We start from the raw sequence: 23,829 nt of genomic DNA on the forward strand, positions 1-23,829 counted from the left end.
ATGTGTACGTTTTGAAAAAATTATTGGGAGGCACAAGAATAAGACTCTTTCTGCCTAACAAGTTATATATATATATATATATATAAATGTATACATATATGTATATATATATGTATATATATATGTATATATATATGTCGTATGAGCTTGCATGTAAATTTTCATGTGGGCTTCGTTACACGTGTGTAGTACTTGCGAGGATATATGATTGCACGTGTCGTAAAAAAATATACAGAATCAAAATTATAAAGAAAAAGAAAGACAAACGACGGAAAAAATAAAGGAAATTTCCAGCTCTTTTTCATATGCTTATTATATATATGTGCGTAAATGTATTTTTTTTTTTTTTCGCTCGAAAATAATCTTAATGACCACGTGAAAGTAGTACTTGTTGCAATTTTTTTTTTAGCACAGTCAAGTGCTGCTAACATCAGTTACTGTATTAACAATGGTAACGTAACATACTATTGAAATAAATGATCATATATGTTAATGCCATTTAATATACTATAATAATAATTTAAATTGCTATGTGTGCAAAGTTTAGTTCAAAGGTTGAGATTAAATATCACTTAATTTTTGTGGATTTGTTGTTTAAGCATGAACATAAGCAGGAATGTGTCATTTGGAATGCATTCTGCGTGAATTCGTCTTATTTTTATACGCATTTGTAAATATAAGAATGAATTAACATTTCACGAAATTTTTTTTTTTTTTTCTTCTTCCAAAGTGAATATATGCGGCTGCTTTTTAAATTGAAGAGGAAAAGAATGAGAAAGTTCATATATTTGAAAGAGTTAAAATAGCATGATAAAAGTAACATAAGAATAAAAAACGAGAACAGAAAGAAAAACAAAAAAAAAAAAAAAAACAACAAAAAGAAGGATATCCACATAGATAAAAGCTTAAACGATATATGGTGAAAAATCTATAAATAAAAAAATATATACAAGCTAAAAAATCTGAAATTATAATTTAATACAAATAATCGCATATGAGTTTTTGCTCTTGTTTTTATTATTAAAAAATTTATTTTTATTGTGATCTTAAAAGTTACAGGGTTTAAAGTGTTTAAATAAATTGTCATTACAAAGAAAAAAATAATCAAGATGAAAAGACATTAAAATTATAATACATTGACGCAGTAACATAATAAAACAATTCAAAAGTTTAGTCTTTATTTAATTACTTTATTTTTTTTACTTATAAATGTAGCGCTTGTGTGTATTTTGGTACTGTTACGAATGAATATGCAAACATGCCCCATGTATATAAGTATGTGTATGCAGTATGTACACACAATATAAGGGTAACATAAAAATTAAAACATACGTATGTACATTTTACCACAAATATGAAAAAAAAAAAAAAAAAAAATCAAACAAACAAAATTAGCAAATATTGAATAAAACATATAATATGTATATGTATATATATATATATATATATATATATACACCTATATGAGTAAATAAAATTACATTTAAAATATTTTACAAATAAGAAACAAAAAAAAAAAAAAAAATAGCACAGATCACATATCAACATGAAAGTGCGAAACGTCAAAGTCGATTTCTTTATATTCTTCAAGTGAAATGGGGGGTAATTTTTTGTACTTTCTTTTGACATTATATACATGAAAATCACTCCTACAATGTAATTTGTAATTACTTTTTTCTATTCTCGTTAAACAACTTGTGCACATTATTATATCTGCGCCATTTATGTTATCCTTTATCTCGTTATTGAGCTTTTGGCCCGATTTAGCTAGAATAATATTACTATTACTATTATTAATACTGTTGAACTCACTTTTTGTGATGCCTTCCTTATTCTCATTTCCGCCATTGAATTCCTGTTCATTTTCTTTATAACTCCATCCATCTTTCTCATTATCACTTTGGTTGATTCTACATTTACCTTTCCCCTTAGTGTTACCATTACAGATGTTTTTATTTCCCTTAGTTTTACTTTTTTCCGTAGTATTTTCAATGTGTACATCCAGAATTACAGGAATGTCCCGATCGTTCTTTTTCTTTTTATTAAAAGTGGCTATTTTAACATTATTACTTAAAATTTTACTAGAACAATTTTTTTTATATTTCTTTGTTAAATCATGAATATATCTATAAACACAAGGGTAACATAAAAATACTATTTTATGAGTTCCCGAAAATTTTTCTTTTCTTTCTTTATCTTGTTTATTCTTTTTTTGTTTAAATTTTATTTTCAAATCATCACTAAAAGAGTCGCTCGCTTTGATATCATCATTCTGTACACTATTTTCCTTTTTGAGATTTTTTTTTTTTTCTTCCATAAAATTGTTATTGTGTAGTAAAACATTTTTTTCTTTCTTATCCTTTTTGGAGAAATTCTCATCTCTTTCATTGTAAGCTGTATCATTTATATCAAACACATTTTTCGGTTCATCTGGCTTGTCCTTTTCTTGTGTATCTTTTTGCTTTCTCCTGGTAGTATATTTGCTTACACGAATATTCGTATCGTTATTACTATTACTGGGGTTTTCACAATGATCAAATTTATCTTCATATTTGTAACCGTTACAGTTACTATAACCATCATTATAATTACCATCCTTATTTTCAGTTTCATACTTTTCTTCCCCTTTCATGTTTACGCTCTTAGGTTCGGCATTATAGTGTATAACTTCACCATTTTCCTGTACACTTAATTGAGATTCAACACATGTACTATCATTTTCGTGTCCATCCATGCTATTTTCATATGTATTAGTTTCTCTTTTTATATTTTCCTCTACATTATTATGTTCATATTCATGATTATGTTTAATATTTACATTATCTACTCCACTTTTCATGTTATTGGTTACTTCTTGTTCTTCTATAATTACATTATTGCTATTTAAAAATTTTATTACTTCATCCTTTACAATATCATCACAAATTATTTGTATTCTCATAAATGCTCTTTGAATTATTTCATCATATTCCTTACTTAAAATATCAAAAACTTTGAGGGCTTGTTTCTTTGCGCTGTCATCTATATTTATACTATAGCCAAGATTTTTGACCATACCTGAAAAATTAGAATTTGAATATAGCACATGGGATGGTAAAATTTAAATACACAATTCCACAATGTATGCATATACGTATGTATATATTTATGGTATGTTTGGTTACATTGGAATGAACTAATTTTTGTTTGTTTAAATTTTACTTTCTATCATATTTGTTGAGAGGGGATAACCCGTTTGCGGATTTACACTCATTTCGTGCAAAATTTCGATAATATCTTTGTAAATTTTTTCTTTTAATATCGTCCTTTCCTTGTTACTTATCTGTAACGTTCCTAACAATGAAAGTAATAATCATTCGATCAAAATGCCAGGGTTTGAACATATGGAAGCAACGAAAAGGAACAGCGAAAAGTAGCAATGAAAAATGGTGCAACAAAAACGACGCAATATACATGGAGAAAAGGAAAATAAAACATTGTTATGCACTTGTATCTTTCATATAGGGTACCTTTTTCTAAAATAGTTTTGCATATTTCATAATTGTTATCAGTATTAAAGCATGCGCTCAATTCCGATTTTTTGGCTATCTCCCCTTTCGATATATTTGTGAAAATTAAATGAGACTGAAGAACGTCATCTATGTTCAACTCGGTTCCTTTAAAAGAATAAAAAAGCAGTCGTAAAATATGAACAACATGAATGGGGAAGAGGCAAAAAAAAAAAAAAGTTAATCGTTCGAAAGCATTTTGTAAGACATGTGCATACATTACTTCTATTACAGGTATTTTTTTCAAATGTTTCTGAAAAAAAATGTTCTTACCATTTCTCCAGTCAATAATTTTGTTTTTGTAACAAGCAATTTCGAATTTCTTCCCTTTGTGCTTGTATTTAACTATAGCAACATTTGTAAACTTTACTTGGTTTATCGGCTGAAATAGCGCCCCCATTATTATATCATATTTGAAGTAGACTTTAATTAATTAGGGGGGGGAAGTTGGAAAGGGGTTCACAGGTTAACAAGAACGTGCACATATATATATATATATATTTATTTATTTATTTGTTTATTTTTATTCATACATTGATAAATACACGTCCGTACGTGGGAACTTACTCACGCGTCCGTTTATGCGTTTTTCTTTATGACATTGTATAAGTTAATGCATTTGTTAATATGCGTACATTAATAAAAGCTTTAATATACAGGTTTATAAGTACAATATATATTCCTCAAAAGGCAATGTACCATTACAGCTTGTATATTTTATGTTTGAGTAAAAAAAATAAATAAAATAAAATCAGGAAAAGTTGGAAGTTTGTTACATATTTTAAATGTTTTTGTTTTTTTTAACAATACTTAAATTATTATGTATATATACATATATGTACAAATTTTTTCGTAATATCATATTATGCATAATAAATAACTGATATAACATATATATATATAATTTGAGTTTTAACAGATAAAATTTAGTTGCTTTATTTTTTTCAAATTATAAATCCCTAATTTAGTGTTAAAAAATATAATTTTTCCTTTTTAATAATAATTTAATTTTGCATATATATTTTTTTTAAGAATATAAAACAGTTCCGTTATTTACTTCTTTTCAATATTATATTATGTATATATATTTTTTTTTTTTATCATTCAAAAAATTGTTATATATTATATATGTACATAGGAATGTATAACTATGCAAATATAAATATATATGTATGAATAATATATATATATATATATATATGTTTATAAATACAAACATACTTATGTGTAATTTATAAATATACGCTGTTGCTTCTTCGCATTAATGAGTTTTATATAATTTATTTTTTTGAAGTAGAGTAGTTAAAGAGTGAAGAAGAACGATAAAAAATGTTAACATCTAAAAATTTTGATTTGCATTTTTTTTGTTTTTGGAAATTATTTAGCAGTACATTTTATTAAGATCATATTTATTCAATCCATCTCCTTATTTATCTCTGTGTGCACTATACTATATGCGGGAAATTGAAAAAATAGTGTATTATATATATATATATATATATATATATATATACATGCATACTTAAGTGTTATACATGTATGTGCGAAGAAAAAAGCTACATGCTAATGTAAAACAAAAAAAACGTAACTTGATAAGAAATAACAAATTTTACGAAAACTAGAAAATAAATTATTATTATGTATAAAAATAATTATTTCTATCTTTTTTTTAATGTTTAAAAATTAATTTTCTTAAGAATTACGCATTTCATAAATTGAGGAAAAAAAGTGTAAAAAGTCATTGTTGCATAATTTATTATGTATGTGTAAAAACGTCTTAAAAACTTCACCAATGAGGCAACCATATTGTAATATGTAATAATAGTATTATATCTCTCAGAATTTTGATATGGATACCTTATGTAAAGACATTCATGAACAAAAAAAAGAGATGGGAAAAAAAAAAAAAAAAAAAAAAATAAAAGGAAAGGAAAGGAAAGAGAAAAAAGAAACTGAAATGAAAATATTGTTCAAATGTTCCTTTAGGGAAAGACCTTAATTAAAAATTTATATCAAAATAATGAAAAAAAAAAAAAAAAAAAAAAAAAAAAGAGATAGGGAATGATAAGTTACATATTTGGATGTTTATTTTAATAACATTAAAATAGGAAATTAAGATTTTTTTTTTTTTTTAACTTGGATTAATTTATTTATAATATCTTGTTCCACATCCGCAAACGTTAAACCATAAATTTCCTCCATACTTCGATTGTTTAGGCTGTATAAAAAAAGAAGGCATGTACATATGCGTTTATTTGTGTATGCATGTGCGTGTGCTCATTTGCAAAAGTACATTCATTTGAACGTATACACGAGTACATTTGTATGCCCTTCTTTTTTGCAATATTTCTTTCCTTCATCTATTAATTTCATTTATGAGAGATTTTAATTTAACCATGTTGTCTTTCATTTTCAAGGCATTCCTCTTTAAATAATGAATGGGGAAAAAGAAAAAAGAAAAAAGAAATAAAAAAAAAGAAAAAAAAAAAAGAAATGAATGAATGAATATAATACTGCTTAATATAATAGTGTGCTTTTCTAAATGGAGATATATTTATATTTATCATTTTACATTTTCTATAGCTCCATATTTTAAAAGTAATTGATAGGCTGAGAAGGAAAAAAAAAAAAAGAAGAGAGTTAATACAGTTAAATAGATTAAAATACGATCATTGGTTTAAGCAAAATATAATGAAATAAGTATATTAAGGAAGAAATTTTTAGCACTATAACATGTACATATATGTATGTACACATTTTTACTGCCATTTTTTTGTTTATACTTTTTGAGTATAAATCACATTTATCTAGAGCGGTTTCCTCGTAATCGTCTTTTATGTTTATACCTAGGTCGCCTCCTTTTTGTAAAATTGCTTCAATCCAATCAAGAGGTACCTTAAAAAGAAAATTTGCCACCTGTGTAATATTTCTCTGTAGTCGTTTCAACTTATGCACATGTATGTTCACATATATATGCGTATACATAATGACATACATACTGACATATATACAGCATATACATAATGATATACATACTGATATATATACTGACATACATGTTGACATACATATATGTATGCTCATTTAAGAGTACATGTTTCCTACTTTTTTCTCGCAAGCAATCATTAGAGCTGTTTGGTTGTTCCTACTAAGGGCATTAATATCTAAACCTCGTCTAGCCAACAAATACCCCACGATCGTTTTTTTGTTGAGTATAATCGCCATTTGCAAAAGAGTGAAAACAGGTTCGTTCGCACTGCCAAATTGGGGGGGGGAAAATAAAAATATACATATATACATTTATACACACATACTTACATATATACATTTATACACACATACTTACATATATACATTTATACACACATACTTACATATATACATTTATACACACATACTTACATATATACATTTATACACTCATACATGCATATATATATCCATAAATACATATATACATGTATGTACATATTAAAATGCGCATAAAAGCCCTGGAAACGTGTGTTTTTATAAGAACGAATATACTTATAGCTTTTTCTATGATTTAAGCAATGTTTAAATAAAATCTGATTTGATAACAACACAGTGTACACGTAAATATGTACGTCTTCACAAGGACGATTATTTATTTAAGCTCTTTACTTTTCCTTAAAATTAGCTATTTGTACGTTCCAGTATGGTTTCAATTTTTTTACATCTTCTATGGTCATGTCTTGACACAAGCAAATATTAAAAAAAAAAAAAAAAATTGTAAAATTGAAAAAAAAATAGCTTAAATTAAATTAAAAATAAGAAATATGTATTGAAAAGTATGCTTTTTTAACTACATATTTACCTGATAAACCGTCTTCGTCAATAAATATACTTTCATAATTAAACATAATTATAAAAGAGAAACAAAAAACCAAAAGTGGGAATAGAGGGGAAAGAAAAAAAAAAAAAAAAAAGATAAACTGAAGTTATCTTTTTTGGAAATAAAAAAGGAACCTCATTAAATAAAGTAAAAAATATGTGAAAAAAAAAAAAAAAAACTATAGTTTATACTTAAATATAAATACTAATTAAAGTTTAGACAATTATTTTGTAACGTGTTACACTAATTTCATCCCCTTTATATATGTATTATTTTCATGATTAGCTTTCGAAAGATGCTGTTTGAACAGTGCACGAATTTGTTCATATGTGTATATGTGTGTGTGTAAAACTATATATATGTATAGATGTGCAGAGACCAAAATAAAATGAAATTATGGGTGCTATAAATTAGTAATATAAGGCACTATAATTAAAGGAAAGAGAGAAATAAAGTAGAAATGTGTAAGCACAATGGTACAAACTATTTCATATTACACACGATGGAAGCAATAATAGGAGCGTTCATATATATATATTTACGCGTAGATGTGTGAATTTATAATGTAAACGCGCATGTAACTATACAATTAGACAAAAGGGAAAAGGCATAAAAAATTAGTAATAATATGAAGGTTTTTGTTTTTTTCTCTTTTGCATTTGTATGTTTTAAATGGGCAAATGGTTTAAACCATTGTAGTTGTTGATTTAAAAGTAATCCTTTATAAATGTTTGCCAATTTGTATCTTTTTTTTTTTTTTTTTATAATTTGTGTGACATAGGTACACGAATAGAAATTTTTATTTAAAAAGAAAAAAAAAAAAAAAAGTTTTAAATTACTGCCATAACTACATTAAATAGTAACAATAGTGTCTGATTTAGGATTGTTGAAAAGAAGTATACAATAGTGTACGATTTCTTTAAATTAAAAAAAAATAATAAAAAAATATAAAGACTAAATAGTTGATAGAGAAATAAAATTAGCATAAATAAAATAGAACTTCAAAATACAATTTAGCGTTAAACGATTTAATAATTTTTCTTTAATTCCACAATATTTGCACTATTTCATATTATAAAAAATATTTGAAAGTATGTTTCAAGTTATATTTGAAATTAAACCATATGTTATACATCAAGTTATATTTTACACTATATTTTATGATATATTTTACGTCATATTGTACACAATATATTTCAAGCTACATTTCACATTATAATTCTTTTAGAGTGTATGGTTTTATATATTAACTTTTACACACATTTAATATACTAAGAAATTATTTTTTTTTGCATTTGTAAATTATATTTTATTCATCGAATATTGTTACTTTTTCCTAATTTATATATAAATGTATTGAAAAGTTCAAAAAAAAAAAAAAAAAAAAAACAGTTCCACACACAATGTGTAAATTGTACATTTTTTCTGGTTTTCTTTATTTTTCTCTTCATTTCACTTCCGCAAAAGTTGTATATATATTTCACGTATACGGAAAAAAGTATATTTACATAGAAATACATTATTCATATATATATATATATATAAAGAAACACATTTTATTAGGACAAACTAAATGTTGATAAGGAACTAATTGTAAATTTATTTATAATCTATCTACATATATATACATTTTCGCGTGAGCGAATGTACACCTGCATACACCCAATAATTTTGGAGAATAATATATCATATTTTAATTCTTAACTTTATGTTTTCTGTTCAAAAAAAGGGAAATGTTTGGACATCTGGTTTCGAAGGGAATAAAAATAAAAACAAAAATATTTTGTACATACTGCTCTTTGTGTACTTTTCAATATTTTCAAAATAAATTTTTAGTTAACTCTCACCTGAGTATTCTTTTTCTTTTAATACATATTTTTACTTATAATTTAGGAAATAATTTTTCATATAATAATTAAAATAAGAATAGTCAAGCAAATCCCAAAAGTTATAAACCATTTTCTACTTTTATGGTAAATAATGCCGTCTGTTGGGCTGAAAAATTGTTAAACAGTAACTGTACCTTATATATATTCTTGCGCATACATACGTGCACATACATATATATGTATATGCTGTTTGCAATTTAACATGTGAGGTTATGTATATGCTGCGTGTACAAATTACATTGTATTTTCTGAAAAAAACAGCTTATTTTTATCTTAAAATTTAAAAATATTTTTCTTATTATTTTCACAAATAGCGCATGCTAAATAACTTAAAATGTTTTAAGAGTAACTTAAAAAAATATAACGTTTGGGTACTTAAATTAATATACAAAGAATATACTTATAACATATAATACATATGTAACGAACAGATTAAAAATACAGATATGCATGCAAAATACGATATATATTCACAATTATAAATGTGCTTATATAACCTACGTGCTTATATGCTTATATACTTACGTGCTTATATGATTATATGCTTACATGCTTATACGCTTATATGCTTACATGCTTATACTATATTTATACTTATATACATATATACTAATACGTTAAGCATACATAAATGTGAATATATTGCATACACATATTAAATAATGTAATGCTTTGTTAATAACACATTTGTAACACTTAAAAAAAATATACTGTTTTAAGATGTAATTGAAAATTGAGCTTGGTTTGTCAAAAAAAATATAAAAAAAAAGAAAATTTATTATAAAAAAATATAATATAATGAAATAAACACAATATTGCATAACATATAATAAATGTATATAGATTCTTACAATGAAACAAAGAAAATATTAACATACAGGGTATGTAAAGATATGTAATAAGGGAAATGGAATTAAGTAATGGCATCAAAATTATGTACGAATATTATACATACATATAAATACATATATTTGTACATAAATATTTGTATTAATATTAGTACACTATTTTAAATTTTATGTCATATTTTAGATTTTTATGTAAATGGATAATACAGTCAATTCTTCATTTAACTTTTTTAATTGTAAATTTATACACAATTCTTTTTTTTTAATAATATTACTATTTTTTTTCATTACTTTATCATTTTTTCAACTTTTTTTTTTCATTGCTTCTTCATTATTTCTTCATTACTTCTTCGCCATTTCTTCACTATTGCTTCGTTTTTCGTTCATTTTTCCCCTATTTTTTCTTATTCTTCCTTATTGTCCCTTATGTTTCAGTAAAGAACAAGTCGTATTTATCATTTAAGTAAAAAGCACTATGTAACAAAAAAAAATATATATATATGTATGATTATTCATTTTGCATTAAATGCATTTTTTTTGAAGTATACATCGAAAAACATAAATAAAAATTATTTGTTATGAGATACTAAAGAGAAAAAAAAAAAAAAAAAAAAGGACAAAAGGGCAAAAAGTAAAAAGGACTCAAGCTGCCAACATTTTTTTTTTTTTTACCCATATTTTTTCTCTACAGCAGATAGTAAATATGTGCATAGTATATTTGGTTTTTGTGATTTTTTTTTTGGTGAATAATGTATCATGTATAAATTTACAAATTGGAAGTCAAAAATATACGTTGAGTTCAAATAAAATTAAAAAAGACCTTCTAGATTTTTACAACACTTTAAATGTTTTAAAGTCCGATAAATATTTAAAAGAAAACATTAAAAAAATTAATTTGTACACAAAATTTCGGAAAAGATTATACAAAAATAGATTAAGTGTTTATGCAAATATTAGCATTAAAGAAAAAGGAGAAGATGTACCTGTTAAAGTAGTAGAAGAAAAAGAAAATAAAGAGGGAGAGGAAGAGAAAAATAGGAACGTTCTACATCAAGAAATTTTTACGAATTTTTTAAAATTTAATAAAAATAATTTTTTTTGTGTTGATGAGTTAGGGTTAGATATTAATATTCCGGTGTTAAAAAATAGTAATTTAGGTGCAAGTGTAGTATATCAGCTTCCGAAAATGGTGTATGTAAATGCGTATGCAAATGCTTACAATACAATTATTAAAGGGGAGTTCAATACAGTAGATTTAATAAAAAGAATAAGTTTTTTTCAATTTTTTGAAAATTTTTATGTTAATGCAAATTATGATTTTAAAAATCAAAAAGCTCTTGTAAATTTAGAAAGCAAATTATATGAATATTACAATAAATATGGTGATAACATTAGTTTCAACAACAAAGTAATAATTGAAAGGAACAATACTAACGATTACAATGGATCGGTTTGTCTGTCCCTGAAATATAACAATAACATTTTTACTCCCATTTTTAATTTTAAAGACAAGTAAGAATTTGCATATGCAAATGTGTATTTGTATATCTGCATATGTATATGGATATATATGTATATATTTATGTGTATATTTTCATGTGTATATTTTTATGTGTATATTTGGATATGTATAGTTTTATGCATATTTTTGCATGTATATATTTTTATGTGTGTATGTTAATATTCTCTTTTTGTGATTTCATGAATACCCTCTTCCTCGTTTTATTTATTTTTTTTTTTTTGCACCTCAGGTCTTATGAGTATATATATGATAACTTGAGCGCAAACAGGAAGTTTAGCGTAAAAATAGATAAAGACAGAAATGTTCATTTTAATTACTTATCATTCGACAAAGTTAATGAATCAAATAAATATTTTTTATTCTTTAATTTTGTATTCTCAAACCCAATGCAGTCAATAATAACGCTAAAGCGTGAATTTATTTTTTAATGTTTTATTAACCCAATATGTGTTACAGTGTTGTACACAATACCTTATAATTTGAATTATATTCATGTATGTATCACATAATTAAAGCATTGTTCACATGAACGGAAATAGCAAAACAGCATTTGCTTATGTACATGCATTCAAACATGCATATATGTATTCAGTAAAAGACCTTAACCTGGCATAAAAGAGCATTAAAAATATATTAGAAACCTGTATTTTTACTTTCATATTTGACAGAACTTTTTCATGTTTATTATTTTTTTTAATGACATAATGTTTATATCTGCTCATATGCGTAAATTATATTGTTATGTTGTTAATTATTTTATATTATTTATTTTTTTTTAAATATATAATCTAATGAATTAAAAAGTATTATAATTTATATGTTTATTATTTTTGTCTTATATATCTTTGCGTGAAATGTATTGGTGTGAAAATAAAAAAAAAGAAAAAAGATTTTACAAACATATTCATTTAAAATGTTTATTTTTTGTAGTTTTTACCTTATTTTTCTATGTGCATGTTGTTCCAATTTTCCTATTTCATGAGTAAACATATATTACAAAATTATAGGGAAAAAAGAGAATAGAATGAAGCAAATTTTTTATAATAATTATGAATTATTCTTTTTAATTTCTACATTTCGTTTTTTAGTTTTTATGAATTTATAATTTTAGCTTATGTTTTCGGTGACATTTACGCTTATATTTGCTTTTTGCTGTATTAGTACATATTAACAACACATATATGTATATACATATATATATATATGTATATCTATGATACCTTTTGAAGGATTTTTTCACGAAGGCATTTTATAATTAATATATGGGGTATACATATAACTTATGTATTTTATTATTTTTATTATTATTATTTTTTTATTTAATTTTTTTTTTTTTTTTTTTGAATATATTTTCACTGATTTTCACAAATGTGTCCATTTGTGATATTTTTTCATGGATTTAATTATTTCACAAAAAAGAAAAAAATTTAAATCGTTCTTTAATTTAAAAATTTAAATCAGCACATAATCTTATGCACTAGTGTTTTATATTTTTAACAAATACTCAGAATGTTCCATAAAAATATGTATAAATGTATACACACACATACGTATACACGTATGTATATATATTTATATAAATTACTCCTTTCAGGATACTAAATATTTAGAGAATTTAATAAAATTTTTATAAAAATCATTAGATGTACATTAAAAATTAAGTAAAAAAAATTTAAACAAAATATGAAATTATATATGGACAGTAAATAAGTAAATATATACATACATATATATATATATATAACACATTTATATGCACAAATATTTCACTATATGAAAAGTTCATATTTTTTCTTTTTCATTTTTTTAAATTGGCTCTTGCAGCTCCAAGGGTTTTCCCTTATTAATTTGGCCCCATCCAATTAGACGCCAATGCTTGTCCACTCTTCTACTTAATGCTATTTTATCTCCAATTTTTGTGCATACAGGTCCCGTTAATTCCAATTTGGCTAGCTCACTTTTGATACCTGTGACTCTACATCCAATAGATGTCGATCCAATATTGATCATTAAAAATTCTCCATTTTTTAATTTAGCAACTTTGGTATTTTTTTCCCCATCTTGAGATTTCACACCTAATAATCTTCTCAATAAATAATAAGAAATTTCAATTTCTGCAAAACAGTCTGGTAATTTATTTAAATGACCAATTACCTGACCAACTAATCGATCCGCTCTTGTCAAAATTGGGTCAATTCGTGTGCCAACACCTATTAAACCACCAGGTACAGCATATTTTAAATTATTATTTTCTGCAAACATAGACAGTATTTGTGAAATGATAGGTCTACAAGTAATTTCTCCTTTTTCATCTTTTGATATAATACCAGGTCGTATTTCAATTTTATCACCTACTTTTAAAACACCATGTAAAATACTACCACCTGCTACTCCTCCTTGTAATGTTTCAATATCTTCTCCAGGTTTATTAACATCAAAAGATCTAATAACAATCATATGAGGGGACGATATAAAATCTCTTTTCGGTATGCTTATTTGTGTAACTATGTATTCACATACTACATCGATATTATATTTTAAAACTGCACTGATAGGAATAATAGGTGCCCTATCAGCAGCAGTACCTGAAACAAAATTTCTTATTTCTTTCTGTTGTTTTAATGCTTGTTCTTCTTTAATTAATTCTACTTTATTTTGTAAAATTAAAATATGTTTTAATCTCATAATTTCAACAGCAGCTAAATGTTCTGATGTTTGTGGCTGTGGGCAAGATTCATTACCAGCAACAAGTAAAAGAGCCGCATCCATAACTGCAGCACCATTTAACATAGTAGCCATTAAAATATCATGGCCTGGACAATCGACAAAAGAAACATGCCTTAATAGTTTCATTTTATGTTTACAGTTTTCTCGTGGACACATAGGATCGTCTTCTTTACTACTTTCATAAGATTTATAACATTCAGGTGGTTCACATTCTGGGTTTGTGCATTTATATATTTTAGCATTTGCATAACCTAATTTTATAGTAATATTTCTTTCTTTTTCATGTTTAAACCTAACAGTATGTACGCCAGAAATAGCATGCACTAAGGTTGATTTTCCATGAGCCACATGTCCAATTGTGCCTAAATTTATTGTAGCTTGTCTGCTTATTACATCTTCACTTAATGGTGTTAATTTAGTTACATCTAACGTTTCTAAATTTTGCTCAGCCAATTTATCCTTCTCACTAACATTCATTTTATTGAATATGCAATAATGGAAAAAAGGGAAATCAATAAAAAAAAAAAAAACATACACAGCAAATGTGGGATAAAGGATACTTAAATCGGATCTAGATTTAAAAATTTACACAAATAAATGCTTATAATATAAATTCCTAAGTAGGTTAAACAGAAAACTTAAATACAGTTATAATTGGAACTCCTCAAAATTAATTTAACTCTATATATATGTCTTGTGTTTTCTCAATTCGTATATACGTATATACATATATAGAAATATGTATGTACATAAAAATATTCCTTCTACTTTCTATGTGTATACATATATATGCTATACATGTACTACATCTAAATATTCTTATGTGTTATTGCGCTAGTGTTCAGAAGAACTGACGAAGATTTGTAATATACACATATATATTTAAGTATATACATATGTATGCATATAGATGTATATATGTATATATGATAACATTCTATATATTTATAATACGTGCTATTCATTACATAAATTATCTCAAACAATATATTTTTATGTAATCGAAATATCTGATATATTACAAAAATAACATGTAGTTAATTTATGGTACATATTTTCCCTATTATAAAATATTAATTTTTTTTTGTACATTTATAAAACACTTTTAACTTCTTAAAATTTATTTTCTTCTTCCCCACCTTTTTACTTTTTGAAAATATTTATTTAGGTTAATATTTTTTGGTAAAAATTTCTTCGCTCTATTCTAATCAGGTGTACAGATAATTCACAAGGGTCAAACACGTATAAAATTAAAGTATATATACATAATACATATAAATACGTGTATAAATAAATAAGTGTATAAATAAATACGTATATAAATAAATACGTATATAAATAAATACTTATATAAATAAATAGGTATATATATATATATATATATATATATATATATATATATATATATATATATATATAATATGTAAAATTATGTTTGTTCGTTCTTTTATAACCGTGACTCTTTCTCATTAAACTTTAACTTTTTCTACGCCCTTCTTCGCTATATTTCACAGGATAATAAACTTCATATGTTGTTATTTACGCTGCTTCGGTATTTACGTTATTTGATTTTATATTTTGTGAAATTTAATCTTTTGTATTGTGTTAAGCTGTATTACGTATATATATATATATATGCATACATATTTACTTAAATATATATTTATTTATTTAAATACCTAATCCACAAATCACGCTTTTCTTTGATTTATAAATTTTTCCAAAAATTTAATTCTTTTATTTGCTAATTTTTATTTTCATATTAAACGTATGTATAAATTCGCATACAAATATTGTATATATGTATACATAAAAAGAAATTTTATTCTCATATCTGTAATGCTTATGTATGTGTTAACATCTTTTTTTTTTTTTATATATTTTAATTTTTTTTTTTTTAGTTTTTCTTATTTTTTAGTTCATTATACCATATTTATTAATTATTTTTTTAAATTTAAATCTTTTTTTTACATCATCTTGTGCTTGTATATGTTTATATATATATATATATATATATATTTTTTGGTAATAATTTTTTTTTTTTAACTTTTTTAAGGTTACTATTCTGGGAATAATATAATTTACCGTTGCAAAAAATTTTAAACAGAGGTGGTTGATGTGGTATTTATTAATGCACACAATACATAGTACGTAAATATTTAGCTAATACAGGCTATATATGTGAAAAAACAAATAAAAAAAAAGTTCAGAGGATATGTTGAAGAACTAACACTTAAAATAAGAGTAAACGTTTTACCCCCCAAAATAATGGCAATCTTAATTACCTCTTTATAACTTTTAAAAATTTATTTTTTATTTTTTTTAATTTTTGTATTTAAAAGATTATTTCATTAAATAGATAACTTCATAATAATGCAACAGCGTGTTCAAGAATGTTTTTATATGTGTAACCACAAATGTGATAAGAGTTACCAAAGGGAGGAGCATTATTTCTAAACGTATTTAAGAAGCAACGATAATAATTACCCGCGAAGCTACGTTTGTGTACATATATATATATATATATATATATATATATATACATAAATACATACATACATAATAAATACATAGTGCATACATACATATATTTATGTGTATATGTAGGAATGCATATATAATGCAGAAACATATTTGCTCAAGAAAGATAGTAAATCAATATTTAGTTTGTGTTTTAAACGAATATTTTATACAGAACAATCTTTTCAACGTTTCTGTGCTCATGTTATAGAGCAAATTTTATATAACGGTGATATGCAAATAGTTGGCGTATTTATATTATTATGCACTTATGTATATATTTATATATATAAGCATTACATATATGCCCCTCTGTTAAAAAGAGTTTACATAAAATCTGAGATACAGCAAAAGCACTTTAAACATTTTTTATTAAAAGTATAAGAAATTCAAAGATTTTTTCGGCAAAACGTACGTTTAAAAAAAGTGTTATGAGGATTTACTATTATGTTTGATTAAAAAAAAAGTGTTATGAGGATTTACTATTATGTTTGATTAAAAAGAAAGTGATATGAGGATTTATTATTATGTTTGATAGAGTTTTTACGTAACATATATTATCTTCTGTATTGTTCTTTTTATTTAATTATATATCCATATTTTTTTTTATTTTTTGAACGTTTAGTATTATTTTACATAAATAGCAACAGAAAAATATATGTTTTATTAATGCAAGTTGTCTTATGCTGCAGAGGGGAAAATAGGAGAACGTAAGGCATATCGGCGTATAACCATTCATTTTAAAATAATCCTATGCCCATATATATATACACATGAACGTACATATACATGTATGTATAGTTGAGGGCATTTATTACTTTAATGATACCTATACAAGCAACAATAACATAGGGATCACTTTGTCTGAAATTTCCCCTACAGATTTAAGGTACTATATTGCCACGAGGATATTCTTTTTTTTAGTTCTGCTATATATATAAGTAAAGGACATTCTTTCTTCGATTTGAAAAATTATATTAGTGATATATTATACTCTTTAGGACTTCCTCATTTGAGAAAATACATTTTCATCTTTTGTAAACATGAATAGAATAGTAAAATTAAAGAATAACATATGGAAGAATAATTTTTTTAGGGATATATTATTTTCAAATATAAACACAAGAAGAATACCCTTCGTAGATGAAAAATGTGAAAAGAATGGGGAAAAAGTAAAAATAATTTTAACTAATCCGGTTAATACAAACAAAGATGAAAAATGCAAAATGAAAGATTATACTTGCTCCTTATTTTTTAATGATGATTACATCATTATTAGTAATAAAAATATATTTAATAAAAAATTGGATTTTGAAAGAAAGGAAAAACAAATTTTACGTTTCTGGAATAGAAGCCCTGGTGCAAGATATCCTAAAAAAGTATGTTTTACTCTTATTATTATATATATAATCATGTTTTTTTCCATGTAATTTTCTTTTTTTTTATAATTTTTTTTTTAATATTTTTACTATTTTTCATTTTTCAGGCAAATAATGGAGCACGCCCAGACTGTCGCTCTGTTAGAAAAATTAGGAAACGTTTCAAAACTGGGAAGTAAAATAGGCATATAAGGAACAATTACCTTAATTTGAAATATAACACCTTAAAAAAATTGTATGATTTTTGTAAAACATGATATCTGGCTTAAAAATAAAAATTAATTTGTGTTATATTTAAAAATAATTCTTTATTCTGCTTTATTTTTTTTTAAGAATTTCGTGTGAGTATTTGCTTTAATCATTTGTTCTTCTTTTTAATATAAATTTCTGAAACTGAGAAAAGGGCATAAAATATTGGAGGAATGCTAATTATCCATGGGTTTTTAAAAAAAATTTCGTTAGTCTTCACCTATTTGTTAACACTATAGCGTTATTTATCTTAACTTTACCTTCACCCTATCAAAATATAGCATTAACTTGTAACAGTTTCAAATGACAAACGTTTTAATATAGCTATACTGGTAAAAGACCTCGACTGGAGGTTTTTTTTTTTTTTTTTCTCCCATTGCTAGCATTTCAGTAAAATTATACAAGTACATATATATAATGCCTCGATAAGGGTGAAAAAAAAAGGTCAAGCTTATATACCATTTTAAGCCAAAAAGGGAAAAAATGCTAGTAGGCATATAAGTTAAAAAGAACCTCTCTTTTTTTTAAAAAAAAAAAAAAAAGGTGTATTTTTATAATACAAATAACTGCTTCAGAGGGAAAGAACAATTCATAGCTCAATTAAGCACCTTTTATAATATTAAATTAAAATATATCAGACGAAGCTCGCAATTATGTAGCATATTTATGTGCATCATTTGATCTCTCTAGAAACAATATTACCTCATACAAAATCGAGATAAAGATCTTTAAAAATAGGTATAATCTACGAACGAGGAACAGTTGAGCATTTCAAATTACTTATTACGGATGCTTATTATTTACGTTTTTATGAAAGAGTTATATATTGCAAATGATACCGTCTGTCTCTAGTTTAGCATATATATACGTGCACTGGTATGTCACACATGTGTATATACCTATGTACATATATACCGATGCGTAAAGTGCGGGAACGCAACATAAATTTAAAAAAGTTAAAAAACTAAAAAATAAGTAAATAAAAAAATAAGGAAAAAATAAACACAAGAAAAAAACAAGAAAAAAACAAGAAAAAAAACAATAAAAAAAACAAGAAAAAAAACATGAAAAAAAACAAGAAAAAAAACAAGAAAAAAAACAAGAAAAAAAACAAGAAAAAAAACAAGAAAAAAAACAAGAAAAAAATCGTGCGTATAAAATTGAAAAAATTAAAGCGGAAACACAAAAAATACAGAAAAGTAATTTTTATTCAGTATAAAACATTGAATATATAAAAAATGATGTTGTAGATTAACCTTCCCGGTTATATGTTCCTTAGGACGTAAAAACGATATTTAGAAAACAGTTTAAAAAGGCAGTTAAAGGGTAGTAGTCTGTGCAGTTCCTTTGAAGTTAACAGTGAGGGGTGTGCTTTCAAAACGGGGCGGTCATGAGTATATACATATGTCTATAGAAGCATATGCACACCTGTGTGCGTATGTGAGTGCTTCTACCCTCAGAAGGGGTAACTATTTATGTAAAGGAGGCCTAATCCAATCGCTTAAATAACAAGTAGTTCTTTTTGTAATGTGCCTTATAACGGGTCTTTATAATATCAACATAGTCCTTACGCATTTGTATGAATAAATTTTTGATTTCTTGTTTGTATAATTTAATTAACTTGAGTACTAATTTTGAGTTAGTTCCTTTATCTTTGGGTATTTTTATATCCTCGTTTACAATAGAAAATAAATCCAATTTCATTTCAGCTACCATTTTTGACAATTCTTTTTTTTTAAATTCAAAATAATCATTGATAACAGCAGCCATAGGTTCTCTTTCTAACTGAGTAAAAGCAAAAGATTTGACAGTGGGATCATAATCATATTGAACATAATCCTTTTGAGTAATATTTGTTCCTTTTTTTTCTAAAAGTACTTTAAAGTGAACGTCTGTTAAAATACCATTTCTCGGTATTAATTTCATTAAGTTTTTCATTTGTGCATGTATACCTGAAATTATTGTATTATATATGATAACATTCTTAAAACATGAAGAAAAGTACCTAAAATATTCTGCTAAAAAGATAGTAACTGTATACATACTGGTGAATATATTGAAATGAGATAAATATTTATCACATAAATTTCTATAAGCAAAAGAAGTATAATCTTTTTTTATATTATGAATATTATCATAAATGAGATTTAATTTTTGAAAAACTTCATCCGAATTATTTTGAATATTTTTAAAAATTTTGTTAACCAATTTTTTACTTTTAGATGATAAACCGTCTTGTAATAAATATAATTTTGCTTTAACATTTTGAAGTACTACTTTGTAGTCTTGAGACATTTCAAGATCGTCAAATATTAAAGATTCTATATGACAAGTTATAGATTCCGTCATATATTTGGTAAAATTTTCTTCATATGCTGTAGAATCAGAACCTACTAATGGCTGAATATCGCTTTTTTTAAGAAAATTTTCTAATTTTTTAGGATTTAATAAGCAAAAGTTTAAATTCTCTAAATATAAGGTTTCATTTTTTGGTAGTTTATAATCATCTGCTAATGTAACATAATCCAGGTCTGGATGATATTTCACTAAATCTGCTTCTATATCAACAGATTTAATATGATAATTTCCAAAGGTACCAATTACCTTACCAAATTTTGTTTTATTATCTGGTAACTCAAAATCAAGTATGCCCATAGATTTTAAGCATTCATTGTTATGATCTAAAATTTTAGTTGCCATAAAATCTCTGTTTCCATATCCTTGTAATTCGGATATTATAGAATCTGTAGTATCAAATACAAAATTATTATTAGGGCAATTATATAAAACGGTTTGGTTGTATGTCTCATGTTTGTGTGTGATATGAAGAGCTCTCATAACATTTTCACCATCAACTAAAGCTTCGGGTGTATATTTAATTGTAGGCATCTCTTTTTTAACTGGTTTTAATTCCTTTTTTTTAAAAGGATTCAAATTTTTAAAAAATCCTATTAAACTATTTTTAACATTTATATCTGGAAAACTATTTTTTTTTTCCCCTTCTGCTTCAGTATCGTTTTCTTTTTCCTCTTTTGCATTTTCATTTTCTTGTTCTAACAATTTTCTTTCTTCTTCTCTCTTTTCTTCAATTTCCTTTTCTTCTTCGTCTAATTGTTTATTTTCTTCATCTTTGAATTTTATAAATTCATTTTTTAGTACATTTACATCTTGAATCCTTTTGTCCATGGGATGTTGACTAACAAATTCGTAAAGCTCTCTGTCGAAATTATTTTTGGCAGAATCATTAGCCTTAGCAAAAGAGGAATAACTTTCAATATCTTCAAATCCTGTTAAATATCCTTCAGAACCTTTACCCATTTTGCCCATAGAACTATAACCTGATTCATTTGAATGAACTTTTGTACTATCATCTGAATAATTATCTTTATTATGAGTAGACATAAAATTCCATTCACCATGAGAATTATTACTTTTGCCATCCCCAGCAGATCCTCCAATTTTTTGATTATTTCCATCACTACTTGAGTTGCTACCTCTTGCACTATGTGAATCACTAGAATCAGAATTATTTCCAGAAACATCTTTACCAGCTTTAGTTTCTAAATAAGAAATATTTGATCCATTTGATATTCTGTTATTTGAGAAATTATCATTATGTGAATTATTCCATGAATCCACATTATCATTAGTATTAAAATTGTCAGACACTATGGGCCTTTCTAATCTTTTTTCTCCATTGAAATTTAAACTGCTAGAAAAGTTTTGGAACAGCACATGAACAAGTATTACTATGCAGCTCGTGGAAATAAGCATTTTTCTTGGATATAAAAAAATTTGCTATTCGTCTAAAAGAGTTTCCTGCATAAAACACCTATATACATTTACATATGCGTGACGGCATGTGTATTAAAATAAGAACTTATACATATATATGAGTACTAGCACACGTGTGTATGCAAAATTTTAAAAATATTATATTATGAAAAGTCTAAAAACAAAAATTAATCATAACCCATGTGGCTTTGTGACAAATGCGAAGGAGTAGACAGGTAAATCGTGAAAGATAAAAAGAGGTGAAGAGAAACGAAATAAGTCAAAATATGACAAAATAAGGCGAAATGAAACAAAATATTGCAAAATGAAACAAAATATTGCAAAATGTAACAAAATATTGCAAAATGAAACAAAATATTGCAAAATGTAACAAAATATAGCAAAATGGAACAAAATATAAAAAAATGCAACAAAATATAAAAAAATGCAACAAAATAAATTAAAGGACGGATACTACGTTCGAACAAAAATAAAATGGCAACCAAAATTTAGCAAATCTCATTTATAGTTTTACACTAAAAAATATACATATATAAAACTGATATGTATGTACATATATATATATATATATATATATATATATATATGTACATCTGTTTTTAAAAATTGTAACTTTTCAAGTGTTGCGAATATCCACTTAATTGAGTTTCGCACAAATTATTTACACAAATAAATTATTAACACAATTTACCGTAAATTTTATTTTATTTTTTTAAACTCATACATACACGTATTTATGTCCTTACACACTTGGTAGTAATACCTTCCATCTTTTCGCTTGTAAATCTACGGTATAATTGGTATGACATCGCGTTTCTGCTTTATAGTGCATACTTTAAAAATTGGTGTTACTTTTTTTTTTTTTTTTTTTCTCACTGTTTAGAGTTTACATAGAAAAAATTTTTATTCATTACTTTTATAATGCACCACATACAGAGAAACTTAAGTGATTAATTCCTCTTTTTTATGGAAGAGATAACAGCAAAATTTGTTTAAAATATATTTTTTTCTTGACACAAATAGCAATACTGTGAAATGCAATGAAGCGTCATAAATATATGCGAAAAGTTGTGAATATAGTACATACTATAACAATTTTTTTATTATTTTATTTTTATTTTTTTTCCTTTCGATAGTCTATATTTCTATGCCATAAAGTGCATGAATCTTTAGAAAAAAAAGTTTTCCTTCTTTGCTTTACTCATTTATGCATAAATTCATAAAATAACTTATCTATTTTCGTATTTAAAATATAAAAACGTAAATTTCTTAGGTTTTAAAATTTTACCAATTTTTTTTATTCTCCTCTGAGAAGGGAAAATTGGAAGAGTACCAGAAAAATGACATGCATGTACATGTGAGTATACATATATATACACGTATGTATGTGAACAAATAAACAATCAAATGTACACATATACTTGTTTATATATATGTACATTTATATATATATACGTACGTACATACTTACGTATGCATGTGAAATATGTTGCTCCTGA

General features: G+C 24.8%; 6 protein-coding genes across 6 annotated transcripts; 2 read left to right on the plus strand and 4 right to left on the minus strand.

Moving 5' to 3' along the window:
- Positions 1-1,534: 1,534 nt before the first annotated feature.
- On the minus strand, positions 1,535-3,948 carry PmUG01_13047500 (ribosome maturation protein SBDS, putative; the record flags this gene model as incomplete). Its single annotated transcript, XM_029007475.1, has 4 exons — positions 1,535-3,057; positions 3,202-3,333; positions 3,510-3,656; positions 3,822-3,948. 4 exons carry the CDS (start codon positions 3,946-3,948, stop codon positions 1,535-1,537), a joined length of 1,929 nt encoding a protein of 642 aa, XP_028863860.1.
- Positions 3,949-5,694: 1,746 nt separating this feature from the next.
- On the minus strand, positions 5,695-7,429 carry PmUG01_13047600 (ankyrin-repeat protein, putative; the record flags this gene model as incomplete). The annotated part of the gene is made up of 7 exons (XM_029007476.1): positions 5,695-5,766; positions 5,944-5,973; positions 6,121-6,158; positions 6,332-6,443; positions 6,654-6,804; positions 7,191-7,260; positions 7,384-7,429. The coding sequence occupies 7 exons, from the start codon at positions 7,427-7,429 to the stop codon at positions 5,695-5,697; spliced, it is 519 nt and encodes a 172-aa protein (XP_028863861.1).
- A 3,412-nt stretch (positions 7,430-10,841) lies between these two features.
- On the plus strand, positions 10,842-12,088 carry PmUG01_13047700 (conserved Plasmodium protein, unknown function; the record flags this gene model as incomplete). The annotated part of the gene is made up of 2 exons (XM_029007477.1): positions 10,842-11,650; positions 11,890-12,088. 2 exons carry the CDS (start codon positions 10,842-10,844, stop codon positions 12,086-12,088), a joined length of 1,008 nt encoding a protein of 335 aa, XP_028863862.1.
- Positions 12,089-13,466: 1,378 nt separating this feature from the next.
- PmUG01_13047800 (eukaryotic translation initiation factor 2 subunit gamma, putative) lies at positions 13,467-14,864 on the minus strand (the record flags this gene model as incomplete). Its single annotated transcript, XM_029007479.1, has 1 exon — positions 13,467-14,864. The coding sequence occupies one exon, from the start codon at positions 14,862-14,864 to the stop codon at positions 13,467-13,469; it is 1,398 nt and encodes a 465-aa protein (XP_028863863.1).
- Positions 14,865-17,950: 3,086 nt separating this feature from the next.
- On the plus strand, positions 17,951-18,465 carry PmUG01_13047900 (conserved Plasmodium protein, unknown function; the record flags this gene model as incomplete). The annotated part of the gene is made up of 2 exons (XM_029007480.1): positions 17,951-18,286; positions 18,394-18,465. The coding sequence occupies 2 exons, from the start codon at positions 17,951-17,953 to the stop codon at positions 18,463-18,465; spliced, it is 408 nt and encodes a 135-aa protein (XP_028863864.1).
- A 1,558-nt stretch (positions 18,466-20,023) lies between these two features.
- On the minus strand, positions 20,024-22,309 carry RAP1 (rhoptry-associated protein 1, putative; the record flags this gene model as incomplete). The annotated part of the gene is made up of 1 exon (XM_029007481.1): positions 20,024-22,309. The coding sequence occupies one exon, from the start codon at positions 22,307-22,309 to the stop codon at positions 20,024-20,026; it is 2,286 nt and encodes a 761-aa protein (XP_028863865.1).
- Between the last annotated feature and the right edge of the window lie 1,520 nt (positions 22,310-23,829).

The sequence above is a fragment of the Plasmodium malariae genome (assembly GCF_900090045.1).
Source record: "Plasmodium malariae genome assembly, chromosome: 13".
Classification (NCBI taxonomy): domain Eukaryota; phylum Apicomplexa; class Aconoidasida; order Haemosporida; family Plasmodiidae; genus Plasmodium; species Plasmodium malariae.